The sequence below is a fragment of the Megalobrama amblycephala genome, unplaced genomic scaffold (genome assembly GCF_018812025.1).
Source record: "Megalobrama amblycephala isolate DHTTF-2021 unplaced genomic scaffold, ASM1881202v1 scaffold253, whole genome shotgun sequence".
NCBI lineage: Eukaryota > Metazoa > Chordata > Actinopteri > Cypriniformes > Xenocyprididae > Megalobrama > Megalobrama amblycephala.
The window spans coordinates 801,219-815,740 of record NW_025953340.1 but is presented as its reverse complement, the minus strand read 5'-3'; the positions used below and the strand labels follow the sequence as shown (position 1 = coordinate 815,740).

At 37.4% G+C, this 14,522-nt stretch overlaps 1 protein-coding gene across 2 annotated transcripts; it reads right to left on the bottom strand.

The window, feature by feature from the left end:
- Window positions 1–893: 893 nt before the first annotated feature.
- LOC125261054 lies at window positions 894–3,679 on the bottom strand. 2 transcript variants are annotated; one of them, XM_048179602.1, is made up of 4 exons: window positions 3,085–3,679; window positions 2,513–2,593; window positions 2,224–2,304; window positions 894–1,481 (listed from the first exon to the last, which is right to left on the bottom strand). In XM_048179602.1, the coding sequence occupies exons 1-4, from the start codon at window positions 3,201–3,203 to the stop codon at window positions 1,145–1,147; spliced, it is 618 nt and encodes a 205-aa protein (XP_048035559.1). In that variant the 5' UTR covers window positions 3,204–3,679; the 3' UTR covers window positions 894–1,144. The 2 variants fall into 2 exon arrangements, with proteins under 2 accessions (XP_048035559.1, XP_048035560.1); XM_048179603.1 differs by lacking the exon at window positions 2,513–2,593 and having other exon boundaries at window positions 3,085–3,678.
- Window positions 3,680–14,522: the final 10,843 nt, after the last annotated feature.

Below are 14,522 nucleotides of genomic sequence, written 5' to 3'. Positions count from 1 at the left end.
GTGTGGGTGTTGGAATGTGGATCTGGTCAGTCTCTGGGGGGGGGTGCTCCTTTTGAAGTCACCAAAGTGAGGAAGTTGCAGTTTTCTGTTTACCCTCACAGGTCCACAAACCTGCCGAAAGTCACAGTCGTCCGGAGCCGAGTTAGTGATTAACAAACAAAGTTCATCAGATTAAAAGCGTTCTGAAAACTCCAAAGTTTATTGACTCTGAACGGATCCATCCAGACGTTACACAAGTCTACCCTGTTTGTCTCTCAAGATTCCAACTTGATCTGGTTTTACTTCATTGTCTGACCAGTAAATCAAATCAGCTTGCGTAGGGTTAGCTTGTAATATTTTAACCCTCTGGAGTCTGAGGCTGATTTTGGACCCTGGAGAAGTTTTGACATGCTCTGACATTTGTGCTTTTATCAGTTGATTATAAACATATTAATGACAAAAGTGTCATTACACTGTATTCAGCACAAACTAGGCTACCATAATATGTGAGGAACATGTATGTACATGTTTGTGTTTTTAAAGGAATAATGTTTATGCGTGGTTATTGAAAAAACAAAAAAAAAAAGTAACTGAAACAATACCTCAAAATGCATACTAAATGTTTTTTCACAAGACTTTTGAGAATTGTATATTTTAGTGTAGAGTTTTTGCTTCAAAATGATGTGGAAATGATCCTCCCTACTCTGACACATAAAACATTGTATTGATTTTAAATTTCTAAGACACTTTTTGTTTAGCTAGGCCATATGCGAAGAGGTGTGACTCTTCATGAATAATGAAGTGATTTACACCTGGGGAGATTAAGACCCTGCCCCTAATGAGCCGCATAATGAGCCATTCAGTCAGGAATGAGCCATTAGTCAACTAAGAAAATGCAAAGACAAGACATATCATTGTTTTTTTTCTTTTTTATTTAAAATAAAGTTAACAATATAATCCACATATAAACTAGGGTCAAAGGCACATTTTGTGTATACAGGCAAATAAAGGTAAGGTTTATAAAAAAAGCCCACTTTTACACCCTATACATAACCTGCTTGATCACATATAGATAATCTTTGCAGCCCAATGGTCAGTGAGAGGTGGTGAACAGAGAATCTGAACAGTCACACATCTGTGTGCCATTTTTGAAAACAGTTCCTTTTCAACTGAAGACACAAGTAAATGTCACATGCCTGGCATTTCCAAGGTGTGTCTTGCCTTTTACCAAGCTGTACTTTGCAAAGCATGCAGTTCCGACGACCAGCGGTGGCATTATTCCTTGCATTTTGAACATTTTGAAGAGACTCTTAGGAGTGTGTTCATCAGCAGGACGCAGCTGTGGTCCAGGTTCCCGTGCAGGTAGGAATCTCAGAGTCTGTGGAACCATGTCAGTGTCATTATCTGTTTTCCATGACAGAGCTGAATGCCTGTTGCTTGTCTGAATGTTTTTCTTGGCCTTTTTTGCAAGGGGTTTTGAAGCACTCTCATTAGGGCTATAGCTGGAGAAAAAAAAAACAGTGAGATGGTTATTACACAAGGAGCTATACTATTTGCATCATCAATAACTAATACTAATATAATGTTTATTATTGTATATATTAACATTACCAAGCACTAATGCTAATATTGTGCACGCATAAGAAAGAAAGCCATACAGACACATATATACATACACTACCGTTCAAAAGTTTGGGATCACTAAGATTTTTAATGTTTTTAAAATACGTTTCGTCTGCTCACCAAGGCTACATTTATTTAATTAAAAATACAGTAAAAACAGGAATATTGTGAAATATTATTCCAATTTAAAATAACTGTGTGCTATTTAAATATATTTCACAAAGTCATTTATTCTTGTGATGTCAAAGCTGAATATTCACCATCATTACTCCAGTCTTCAGTGTCACATGATCCTTCAGAAATCATTCTAATATGATGATTTGCAGCTCAAGAAACATTTCTGAACAATTGTAAACAATAAATGTCTCTTGAGTAGCAAATCCTCATATTAGAATGATTTCTGAAGGATCATGTGACACTGTAGACTAAATAGTACACAGTTATTTTAAATTGGAATAATATTTCACAATATTACTGTTTTTACTGTATTTTTAATTGAATAAATGTAGCCTTGGTGAGCAGATGAAACTTATTTTAAAAACATAAAAAATCTTAGTGATCCCAAACTTTTGAACGGTAGTGTACATAGGCCTACCATATAGTGGGTGAACATGTACTTACTCTTTCTCATTATCGCCTGTGTTGCTGGGTGCCCTCTTAGTGGGAATTGCAGGTGAATGTGAGAGTGATGGATCCACATTTCTAAAACAAAACAAAAAAACTGTTATTATTAGCATATAAGATACTACTCTCATACCATTACCTATGCATAACGGACAGGAAAGTAACAGGTATACAAGCATGCTGTATATGTCTGTCAACTGGCCATTACCGGACAAAGTGTGCGAATGTGTAAACGTTACAGTCTGCTATATCAGTTTGCACATATAGTGGGTAAACGTGTACTTACTCTTTCTCATTATCGCCTGTGTTGCTGCGTGCCCTCTTAGTGAGAATTGCAGGTGAATGCGAGAGTGATGGATCCACATTTCTAAAACAAAACAAAAAAACTGTTGTTGTTATTAGCATATAAGATACTACTCTCATACCATTAGCTATGCATAACTGACAGGAAATTAACAGGTATACAAGCATGCTGTATATGTCTGTCAATTGGCCATTACCGGACAAAGTGTGCGAATGTGTAAACGTTACAGTCTGCTATATCAGTTAGCACATTTAGTGAATAGCAACACGTTCGCGCATTTCACAACCAAGCATATTTTAGCACATTCACGTCTATCATAATATGCTATTCAACTGCATGCAGTTAATCGATCTAACGCGTGTATCCAACGTATCTATGCATATTAATAACAAGTCGAATATCAACAGAAAAGCATTCTATTTATAAGCATTTTTATGAGATAAGGTTATATAGAGTTATATAGATAGGCCTAGATGTAAATATAAGACAAATATATATGTACGCTTATATAGAAAAAACACGTCAAATAATTTAAGTAAAACTAAATCACTTACTCATCAGAAACTGTATCTTCAGCTGGATCAAGTCGCTCTTCAAAATGCAGACGTTCATCGTCAGAGTCGTGTTCTTCTTCCGAGGAAAAAGTGAACTCTTCCTCACTGTCCAGGACCATCTGAAGAGGCTGCTCACCTGAGTAGTGATGCTTTTTAAGACGCTGTTAGGGGCGTTTACAGTTTGCATAGATCGCCTCAGCACATTATCTTATGAATAGAGCGCTCTGCGCGTGGGCGGGCACACATTAAAGATAATTAGGTAAGACAGGAGAAACAGTACCTCTCTTTACTTTTATACTGATTACATAAAGGGAGAATATTTTTTTTGGAATTTATTTGTTTCGTTTAAAAGTAGACACTTAAAGCTTTGCAAAGACATATCTCTCATGTCCATGTAGCATGTATAAGCCGTCTATTTTAGTTACTTTTAGTGACCTTTTAGAATGATGTTTGCAGAGACGGAGATGGCAGGACAGCACACCCTGTATATTTTATTTATTTTTAAAAAGCACAAAGTTTTATTTTGATTGTGAGTGTACACAAAAAAAAGAAGACATTCTATAGTTTCATTTGATATATTACTTATGTCTCTATGATAAAAAATGACGGAGTATTTTAAGTCTGTTTTGCTGCAATGTGAAAAAAAAACTGCAAAACGCGCCGGCGCGTTTTTAGACCTCAGAGTGTTAATGTCCAAATCATTAGTCAATAATGAATTCATCATAGGCACATCTGTGCCCCTTTCGCTTACATGTGGACTTAATATTACTTCTTTAGCAGCTCATTTCGCTACTTCATCTACAAATCTATTTCCTTTGGCTTCATCTGTTTCTCCTGACGTATGTCCTGCTACTTTAATAACAGCGAGTTTTGATGGTTGTTGTGCTGCATTAATGAGCTCCGCTACAATACTATGGTGAGCAATTGGCTTTCCATCTGAGGTTTTAAAATTTCTTTCTTCCCACAATTTAGCAAAATCATGTACTATGCTATACGCATATTTAGAGTCAGTGTATATATTAACACACTGATCTTTTGCCAATTGACAAGCTCTCGTTAAAGCAATTAATTCTGCAACTTGCGCTGACTTGTATGGCAAAGAGTATGCCTCAATTACACGATCAGGTAATTCAACAATAGCATACCCACACAAGTATGCATTATCATTTGGCTTGAAACAGGATCCATCAATATACCAATTCTTCCCCTCCTCCAGGACAGATGTAGAAACATCTGGCCTGCAGGCAGTCGAAATCTGGATTCTGTCCAGGCACTCGTGGTCATCACTCTCAAATTCACCTTGCGTCAGCAACCTGTGCAAATGTACAGTAGGGCCATGAATAACAGAAGTTGGCTTCAAAATCAAATTAGCAGTAGCTAATAATATAGCTTCATAGCCAGAGCGGCGTTGAGCAGTCATATGTTGAGTAGAAATATTACTCATAATGACTCCTACCTGATGAGAGGTATGCACTATCAATTTATGTGATAACACAATTTTTTCAGCATCTTGAACCATGATCGCCGTGGCAGCCACTGCACGCAAACAAGCAGGAAGTCCCCTGGCTACTGAATCAAGAGTTTTTTAGACAAATAAGCTATGGGACGAAAAGTACCCCCATGTTCCTGGGCCAGGATTGCGGTGGCTGTACCCCCACTTTCATGCACGTATAAGTGAAAGTCTTGAGAGTAATTTGGGAGGCCGAGTGCAGGAGGTTTCATGAGGGAGGATTTCAAATGTCTGAATGCTTGATCCATCTCAGCTGTCCATGTAATGTCCTCTGTGTCCCCCAGAGTAGCAGTTTGTAGGATTTTATCATACATGGAACAGTTGGGCACCCATATTCGGCAATAATTAACCAGTCCCAGGAAGCTTTGCATCTGTTGCGTCGATGGGTGCTTGAAAGTAGCAATAGCTTTCACTCTGTCAGCAGACAATTGCACTTTGCCCTGTGACAGTTCATGTCCAAGGTACTCGACCCTCCTCTGTACCCACTGTAGTTTCTCTCTTGATGCCTTGAAACCAGCCTCTGCCAAAATATTGCAGACAATTTTAGAGGCAGCAGCACACATGTCCTCAGTTGCACCAGTGATGAGGATGTCATCTGCATATTGAAGCAGACAGGTGTTTGGAGGAAGTTTGGCATTTTTCAGCGTTGCATGCACTACAGCAGAGAAAACAGCCGGAGAATCCCTGAACCCTTGTGGGAGTCTTGTCCACGTTAATTGTGAATTTTCCAAGGTAAAAGCAAACAATGGCTGTGTTTGGCGATCAACAGGAATGCTGAAGAAAGCACTGGAAATATCTAAAACAGTAAAAAATGAATGTTCAGAAGGAATAGAATTAATTATAGTTTGCACATCAGGTACAATAGGAGACAATGGTGTTACCAACTCATTAACTTTTCTCAAATCTTGAGTTAAACGCCAAGAACCATTTGCTTTCTTAATTGGATTAATTGGTGTATTATAAGGTGAATGAGTGTGCACCAGGATGCCTTGAGCCAGTAATTTATCAATAACAGGAAGAATACCCTCCACCTTTTCTTTTGAGAGGGGGTACTGTTTCTGATACACAGGCTTGTCTGTTATTAGTTTAGCAACATAGGGCTGGACATCAATGAATCCTGCGTCATCCTTATGGGCTGCCCACAACTTGGGGTTGACGCCCTCAATTTCCTGTTTGAGCTCAGTTGCAGAATCATCCTCAAGGAGAGCATTTCCTGTATCAACAGTGAGAGAAAAGGCTGCAGGAAAAACAAGTTGTAGAGAGTCAGCATTAAAATTAAGTTGAATACCTAATTTATGTAAGAGATCGCGTCCCAGAAGAGAAAATGGGGAATTCGGTATTATCGAAAAAGCATGCATTTTAAACAATGATGGGATATCATTAGAAGTAACCGGAAATGTTGGTGTCATTTCACATCTCACAGGTACACCATTGATTCCCACAGAGTTTACATGTTTTCCTGTAATCGAGCCCTCATAGACAAGAGAGGATAACGATGAGATCGTTGCCCCCGTATCTATGAGAAAAACATAGGGTTTATGGTCAACATTTAATTCAATAAATGGCAAAACAGTTGACACATTCGGATAACTCAAAGAAATCAATGAAAAATTATCAGAAGAGGGCTCAGTCGAACTCAGTCATTGTTGCCAGGAAATGGGATACACTGGATTTTGTCTGTCAGTCTTTGCAGAAGGGAGCGCAAGTGGGGGCTTTTGCTTCAAGCCACCACCAGAGCCCTTCTTCTTCTGCTTTTCTGACCTCTGCCTCAAATCCCAAGCCTTTTTCCTACAGTCACGTTCCAGATGTCCTGGCTTGCCACAATAAAAACAGCGTCTCACATTTCCAAATTGTTGTGGACGAGGATTCACAGCAGCATTCACTTGAAGCATTGCAGGAGTTTTGCCCCTGGAGACATCAAAAGCTCCAGCAGAGGAAAGCTCACGCAAGCGTCGTCCTAATTCATCAACAGAAATGGTAGTAATATTCGGAGTAGTTATACGAATTAACTGCGCAGTGTCTTTGTTCATATTATTTAGGAACGTATTTAAGAACAATGGACAATTTTGTTCAATAGGAATAGCAGATTCCTCAACCCATGCATGTTTAAATCTGTTAAAGAATGCAACAGAGAACTTTCACCAGTTCTCTGTTTGGTATTGGCTGCATGCGAGATGTCTTGTTTAGCAGAAGACACTTTTAACAAAAAAGCAGTCAATTGCTTGAAAAAAAACTTTAAGTTTACCTGAGCTGGCCCAAACCCAATCACCTGCTTCGTCCTCATCTTCCTCCGAATCAGTAATTAGAAGCACTTGTGAAGGTTTAGACAAATCAAGGGGCTTTGAATCTCCAGCTTTCTGAGATACAACACGACGAACAGGCGGTGTATCATAGATGGGGTTTAAGTAATCAACTTCTTCAATCATTTCCTCCTCTGTGATTTCCGCAGGCAGTGTTTTAGTCAAAATAAAACGATAATCTCGTCCCGTCAATTGACTGTAGGCAGTTAACCGTTGCAGCACTGCCACAAATTGATGTGGTGACCTAGCCGGATCAGGCAGATCTTTGCAAATAGCCACTGCCTCCGTAACACTCAGAGGAGTAATTTTGTAACCATCTGGAAGCTGTACAAACGGAAAAACTTCAGTTGTGGACGGCAACTGCGGATACAATCGATTGGTCAAGGGCTTTGGAATTTCAGCAGAAACAACACATTCATATGGGGGAAGAGACGCATCAGGTTTCAGCTGAGACTGAGAGAGAGAGCTGTCTTGTTTTTTCAACTCTGGACCCTTATCCCAATAAGTTTTCATTTTCATCCAAACTTTATACGCATCTTTCATATAATCAATTGGCCATCCTGGGTCACCCCAAGAACCAAAGATCATATCTTTTGCAGCACGCATATCTTCATCTTTAAAAGAACCATCGCGGGGAAACGGATCTAATTGTATTTTCCCTTCTGACCATCCCGCGAGATTAGAGAGATAGGGTTCTGTAAAAAACGCTTTATTATTGCGATTCATGAAATCCCTCGGGGTTTCCTCCATCAACGGTCGACTAATCGTTTCACCCATTTAAAACAGCCAACAAAGATCTCTCCTTTGCTTAAAGAAAAGCCTTACAATTTCAGAAAATGGCCAAACAAAATACAAATTAAAGTCTGCAGCTTTATATTAACCTTTTAATATTTTTGGCAAAAAGAAAAATTTTAAATTCAGTATTATTCATTCAACCGCCAACAAGGACCTGAGGATATCACCATGAAATGGACTAAGAGAGAGAGAAAAATTTTCAACTCAAACTCATCTATTCCCTTCCCACGCATAAAATCCGTGAGGATAACACCAAAAAATGAAAGGGTGATCAATCCTCTTTCACTCTTCCCGCATTTATCTAAATACGAGGATATCCACTTTTAACAAATATGAAAAAAGTGTGGCACAAAAATACAAGGATCAATTTCTCAACAGACAGTAAGATGCATTTAAGCATTTTATTTCTTACCTGTCTGGAGAAATCCCGGACAAGCCCCCAAATTGTTAGGTTTTTGCTCCTAATTCGTGCCTCATCCCAGACCTCTTATTTGGCAATTGAATGAGCAATCACTCAGAGCTGAGGGAGAATATAGTCTTATTTTATTGATAAGAAAAGAGAGAATATATAGAAAGAGTACAAGGGGTGTAGTATAGTTTCAGCCAATGAGAAAGAGAATACATCATATAGATCATGGTATAGGAATGTGATACATATAGAAAAACAAGTCTAAATATGGTCATCTATTGGTCAGGTACCCATGAGGTCCCTTAAAATCCCAAGGACCTTCTCCTATTCTGGTGATGCAGAAAAGCAGGGACCATTCCCTGTTTCACATTCACTCCTAGTAGAGCCTTATATGGAAATGGTTCTGGTACATAGAAAACCATATGTTAAAACATAGTATACAGCTTTGACAGAGGAAAAAAAAGGAGTCTCAGTCCACATACTTTCAATGCTGAGACCAACATAAAATTTATCACATACTATCACGTCATACGATTGCGTCTTTGCTCTCTGTCGCATCCTGTCACCGTAAACTGTCCTGTCAATCATCTTACATCCTCCACATTTCATTTAGCTAATTTCCTACCATATCAGAGAGAAATGCAGCACGTTGATCTGCAGTCGCGAGTCTTTCATGTGGAGAACTCTCCTCATATTAATGCATAATGATGCATTTAAAAGTTAATGGCCAATCAGATTTTTATAAAAGTCCACATTGGTATTTGCAGATGAAAAATAACACAGATAACATTAAATAAATATTTTCTATCAGTTTGAACTGATTATTAGTCACTCAAACAACCTCTCAGCGTCGATCGTGCATAATCGCCATGTTTTGTAGGGGTTTTTTTTAACACTTTTTACTCGTGTTTGTAGTTCTGAACTGAATCCGCGTCCAACGCGCAATGGGTTGTGGGCAATATTACCCTTTATAGTGTGCACGGATCCACACTTCGAAAATCTACCGCAAATAGTAGACCATCCGGGGACTTTTGGCATACTCTTTTCAACATACTATGCTTTGGGACACACTTATTTTAATCTCACATACTATTTAGGATGGATAGTACGGACATTGGGACGCAGGGACAATTTGGGTATCTCACATATTCTGAATGTCTTCGGCAGAATTCAAATGAGCCATTTTAATCTAGATTAATCTAGATTAATTCCAAAATTAATCTAGATTATTCTAGATTAAAAAAATTAATCTATGCCCACCACTAATATTTATATATATATTTTTTTTTTTTTTCATTTGATTGATAGTATTACTCGGTCAAAATTTGTTAATATTATACTACTAGTGCAAATTGCCAGTGCAAAATCAGTTTTTGTGTGTGTTATTAGTAATTGTTGTTGGTTTGGTGTGTTTGAGTGCTCATTGTTACAATTACACAGCAAAAGTTTTGTTCATTTGTGCATGGTAGAAAGCAAATACTGATACTGACATAATGAAATACAATAAATATGGATTCAGGCAGCAGGCTGCACAGTGAACTGTATTGGCAAAAGCCAATTTCTGTTTCTTTTACCAATATATTTAACGATTTGCATTTCTAATCCAAACAACGTCAAACTTGGCACTGCACGCACTTGTGCCCGTAGCAAGACACCTGTCAAGTTTGAAATCCATCGGACTTATGGTTCGAGAGATATGCGAATAACACACACACACGCACACACAGGCAGATGTTCCTTTTAGAGATGTTCCTTTTTTAGATTTATAGATAGATATATGGTATATATTGTCATACTGCCCAGCCCTAATGTGCGGTATGGGTTGGGCAATGACAAGAATTTCCATATTACAAACCTAGAAAATGTTTTCAGATGGAGTATGTGATAGTTTATAGTTAATTTTTGAATATAACAGCATTTTCAATTTAGGGTGGTCTTTTTAAATGCATATTTCAACCACTTACACTGTTTTTTTTTTTTCTTCTGTTTTTTTCTGAGATTACCTATCTGGGTCTGGTTGGTGGCTTTGACCTGAAAGACACCATCTGGAGAGTGCTGAAAGCCACTTTTACAACTGCTGTGGCACATAGTATGAATTGGAGAGGAGTCAATGGGAAGATTGGTGTCCAACGACTGGTTGTAAAGGAAGTTATCATTGGTAAGAACCTTTTTTAGAAGTCATTCTTATTTGTATAGCACTTTGCACAATACAGAACTTTTCAAAACCACTTTACAGAACATCGTATTGTAAATTCTGTTATCTCAGTAATAGTAATAGTCACAAATTCATGGTTTGGTGCTTAAATTCCCTAAACACCTTTTCTCTTCCTGCTAAATGCATACATGTAATTAACAATACAAATAATCAATGTATGAGTCAAACTCACTAAAATTGCCGAAAGTTTATTTTCCAAACATCATTTTATTATATCCACGTAGGGCTGCCCTCGACTAAATATTTTTCTAGTTGCGCTGCATCACAGTTAATGCTTCTCTGCAAGCGCTCTAAGTTTGGGCCGCTTATAATTTGCATTTGGAAACGCAACGTGCACCAACCATCCGTAATAAGAATCGTATATAAATCTGTTGTCAACAAAGAGAAACGTCTGTGGTTTTCTGCAAAAAATAAAAGCTCAGTGGTTTGAAAGCAAGACATCATAAATGTTAGTATTGTAATTTTACTGTTGTTCTGTAAAGAGAATTGAATATTATTGTAACATTATTATTATTATTATTATTATTATGAATACATAAGTTCTCTTCTTCTTTTTTTTTTTTTTTACAGTACAATAGTGCATATAATTGCAATATTCAGTACCTCCAGTTTTTCGCGATTCCGCGTTCGCTTAATACAACGCAAAATCAACAAAATGTCGCATTTTTTGTAATCCTGCATAATTCCTAATTTAACCGCAAAATAATCACAAAAATGAAAAAGACCTCACAAAACATTAAATTATAAACACCCAATTGAAATGTCTCTAGTTTTAATTAAAGTTTCAATGCATTACGTGGATACAGATGTTGCGCACGCGTGATGTCTGTGATCGGTCTGTCAGAAACAGATCTGTGGAATCATAGGAAACGCAAGCAGCTAACCATGTCGGAGATGGCTTCAAGGATGACGGCCGCTGGACATGATCGAAATGAAGCAAGCAAAAGTGATTCTTGTATTTTATATTGCTGTGTGGTATGACGATTTAACACTCTGAGGTCTGAAAACGCGTCAGCGCGTTTTGCAGGTTTTTTTTCACATTGCAGCAAAACAGACTTAAAATACTCCATCATTTTTTGTCATAGAGACATAAGTAATATATCAATTGAAACTATAGAATATCTTCTTTTATTTGTATACACTCAGAGTAAAAACAAAATGTTGTGCTTTTTGTAGAATAAAGAAAACTAACATGATGCGTGATTTCTCCTCTCCCTCTGAACGAAGTCCAATCTGATAGTTCTCAGAAAATGAACTGTAACTTAGTGAATACTAATCACAGAAAAATTAAACTTATGTCTAAAAAAACGTTAAGATGTCAGGTTTTAAATCATGTAAGTCAAATCGAAAACAAACCTTCTGTGTTTATGTAATCTGTATGAAAAGAGAGCCATGTCAGAAGTCCGTGATTCAGCTCATTATCCGCTAATGCGGCCACGCCCACGGAGTCAGCGCTATTCAGACGCAAATTCAGAGGCAATACATGCATTCATCGTCTCAATCGTGTATTTATTGTCTTGAAAAGTGTTTATCTGGATGTAAAAGTCATGGTTAACGAGCTCTAGAAGACATGCAGTTAGTTCCTGTTTTCTTTTCTTCTATAGATGAATTTTAGATGAGTTTTTGTTTCTTTAGCGCCCTCCGGCTGCAGTATGAATTGGAAACTCCATTCATGGAATAGCCTCTTCTTTTAGATGAATTTGTGGACTAAAAATGCACAGAGAGCGCCCTCCGACTTCAAGGATGAATTGAAAACACCAGCACTCATAGTAATGACAATGAATATTAAATAAATATAACTCCTCTGTATAGAAAATTGACATAAGCATATGAGAATCCAATATTTCTCCAAATGTGCATGCTTTTAAACTAAAAGCCTATATTCAGACTCTTTGCATCACAGAAATATTATATTTTAAAGTATAATATAAAACCATTACTTTATATTGTAATAATATTTTTCTGTATGTTTCATATATCATGATGAGCTTGAGACATTACAGATGGTTTTTTTCACAGCCTACCTGACTGAAATGCCTCATTAATATGCAAGTCATTTCAGCTCATTACTATGCAATTCTTTTGTCTTCTCAGGTGAGAATGGCCCATTATTCAGTGGTGATTCACGCCTCCACGCATACTGTGTTTCTTGGCAAAAAGTGTCTTACAAAAACTAAATCAATATATTGTTTTATATGAAGCAGTAGGCAGCATAATTTTTACATAATTTTGAAGCAAAAACTCTAGTTTACAACCTCCAATACCCTAAAGTATTGTAAACACAGATTTACTATACTTTTTTTGGCCTTATTTCAGTGACTTAAGTTTTTTGTTTTTTCAATAACCACGCATAAACATTATTCCTTCAAAAACACAAACATGTACATACATGTTCCTCACATATTATTGTAGCCTAGTTTGTGCTGAATACAGTGTAATGACACTTTTTCCATTAATATGTTTATGAACAACTGAAAAAAGCACAAATGTCAGGGCATGTCAACTTCTCCAGGCCCCAAATCAGTCTCAGACTCCAGAGGGTTAAAGTATGACGAATTAAAGTATTAATTTTTCTATTTTTTAAATCCTACCACAAATGTTTAAATTGGATTTCCACAAAAGTTAAGCAGCAAAAACTGCATTTTAACACTGATAATATAAATAGTGAATGTTTCTTGAGCAGCAAATCAACATTTCTGAAGAATCATGTGACACTGAAACTTCTCTTTGTAAACAACAGTATTATAAACAATTCTAATGACGAATGTTGCATTCCCAAATCCAAATTTAAACGTCACAAACAAAGTAGCATTTACAGTGAATCGAAAATGAAAACACAGCACAGCTACAGCAAACATGCAGCGCGTCAGACGCGTCATTTTTTTATATAATTACATCACAGCCGTTGCAAATTATATATTAAATTCTCACCACCGTTCATAAAAAATTTACCGAACAAGTCACACGTCTCAGTGCTGATTCTACTCGCATTTGGCACGTTGACCCATTTGAACTCTTTTAGGGACCGTTCATATGTTGCGTCTAAAAACGCATGGAAAACGCGTCGGCGCCACTTTCTCCTTTCCAAAGCGCTCGGGCGCTGCGGTAGCGTCTGCCATTACTAAGCAACCATGAGCTGCGCTCTCCATGACGAGTTTGTTTCAGCAAAGGATATGGATTTCCAGCACCGAAAATCACTTGCAGTAGCTTTGCCACAGCAGATTTATTTAAAAATGTGTATCCATGTACAGCTCTGATCAGATATTCCTACATCTTTGCTGACCTTTGTCCTGCAGATAGCGCCGCGCGGCGCTGGACCATTCTGTCGTTGACGTATTAAAACATAAAACATAACATGCATAAAACATATAAAACATCTTACTGACCTGCATGATTCACATGCGTCATGATTTTAGACCTAAAAAAACGGAATTCCGTATATATTCCGTCGCATCACCGCAAAAGATCCATTAGATGCTCGGCGTGTGCGTACCGCTTTAATGCCCATTGTACTCAGTTTAAAACATTTTCTACAAACGTTGCAGTTTGCCTCGTAGACATTTACCGGCACCGGCCTTAACCACCAAGAGAATTCATCTTTCTCGAGCCATAAATCATTACATTTGCGCTTACCTAATAAGGCTACGTGCTACCTCAATTCTCTCTGATGACGCAACGCAATAACTACCGCGAGAAAAAAAATCTTCTGTCCAATGATCAGTCAGTCATTGGGTCTGTCAGACTATAGAAAGTTTTGCGGTAATGCAACGAAAAATATTTAAGACCTCAAGGTACGCTGGTCAGTTATAAAATTGCGTCTAAAAAATACACAAAACCGGACGGAGACAATTCACTCGCTCGGTCCCATACGGAATTTAATACCTCCCTTGCGAAAATTCAAGACATTCCATACAATTTAAGACTTTTTTAGGCCTTAAAAACCGAAATTTGTATTTAAGACTTTTTAAGGATCCGCGTGGACCCTGGTAAAATACCGAACTTGTCCTTTAAAGTGATAAAGTGAGTGAAGAGTGAAGACATTAAAAATGTTACAGAATATTTCTATTTAATAAATGCTTTAATAAATAATATATTTGATAAATACATGTAATAATTTTAAATAAATGCTGTTCATTGAACTTTCTATTTTTCAAAGAAAACTAACAAATCACCATTTCCACAAAAATATGAAGCAGCACAACTGTTTTC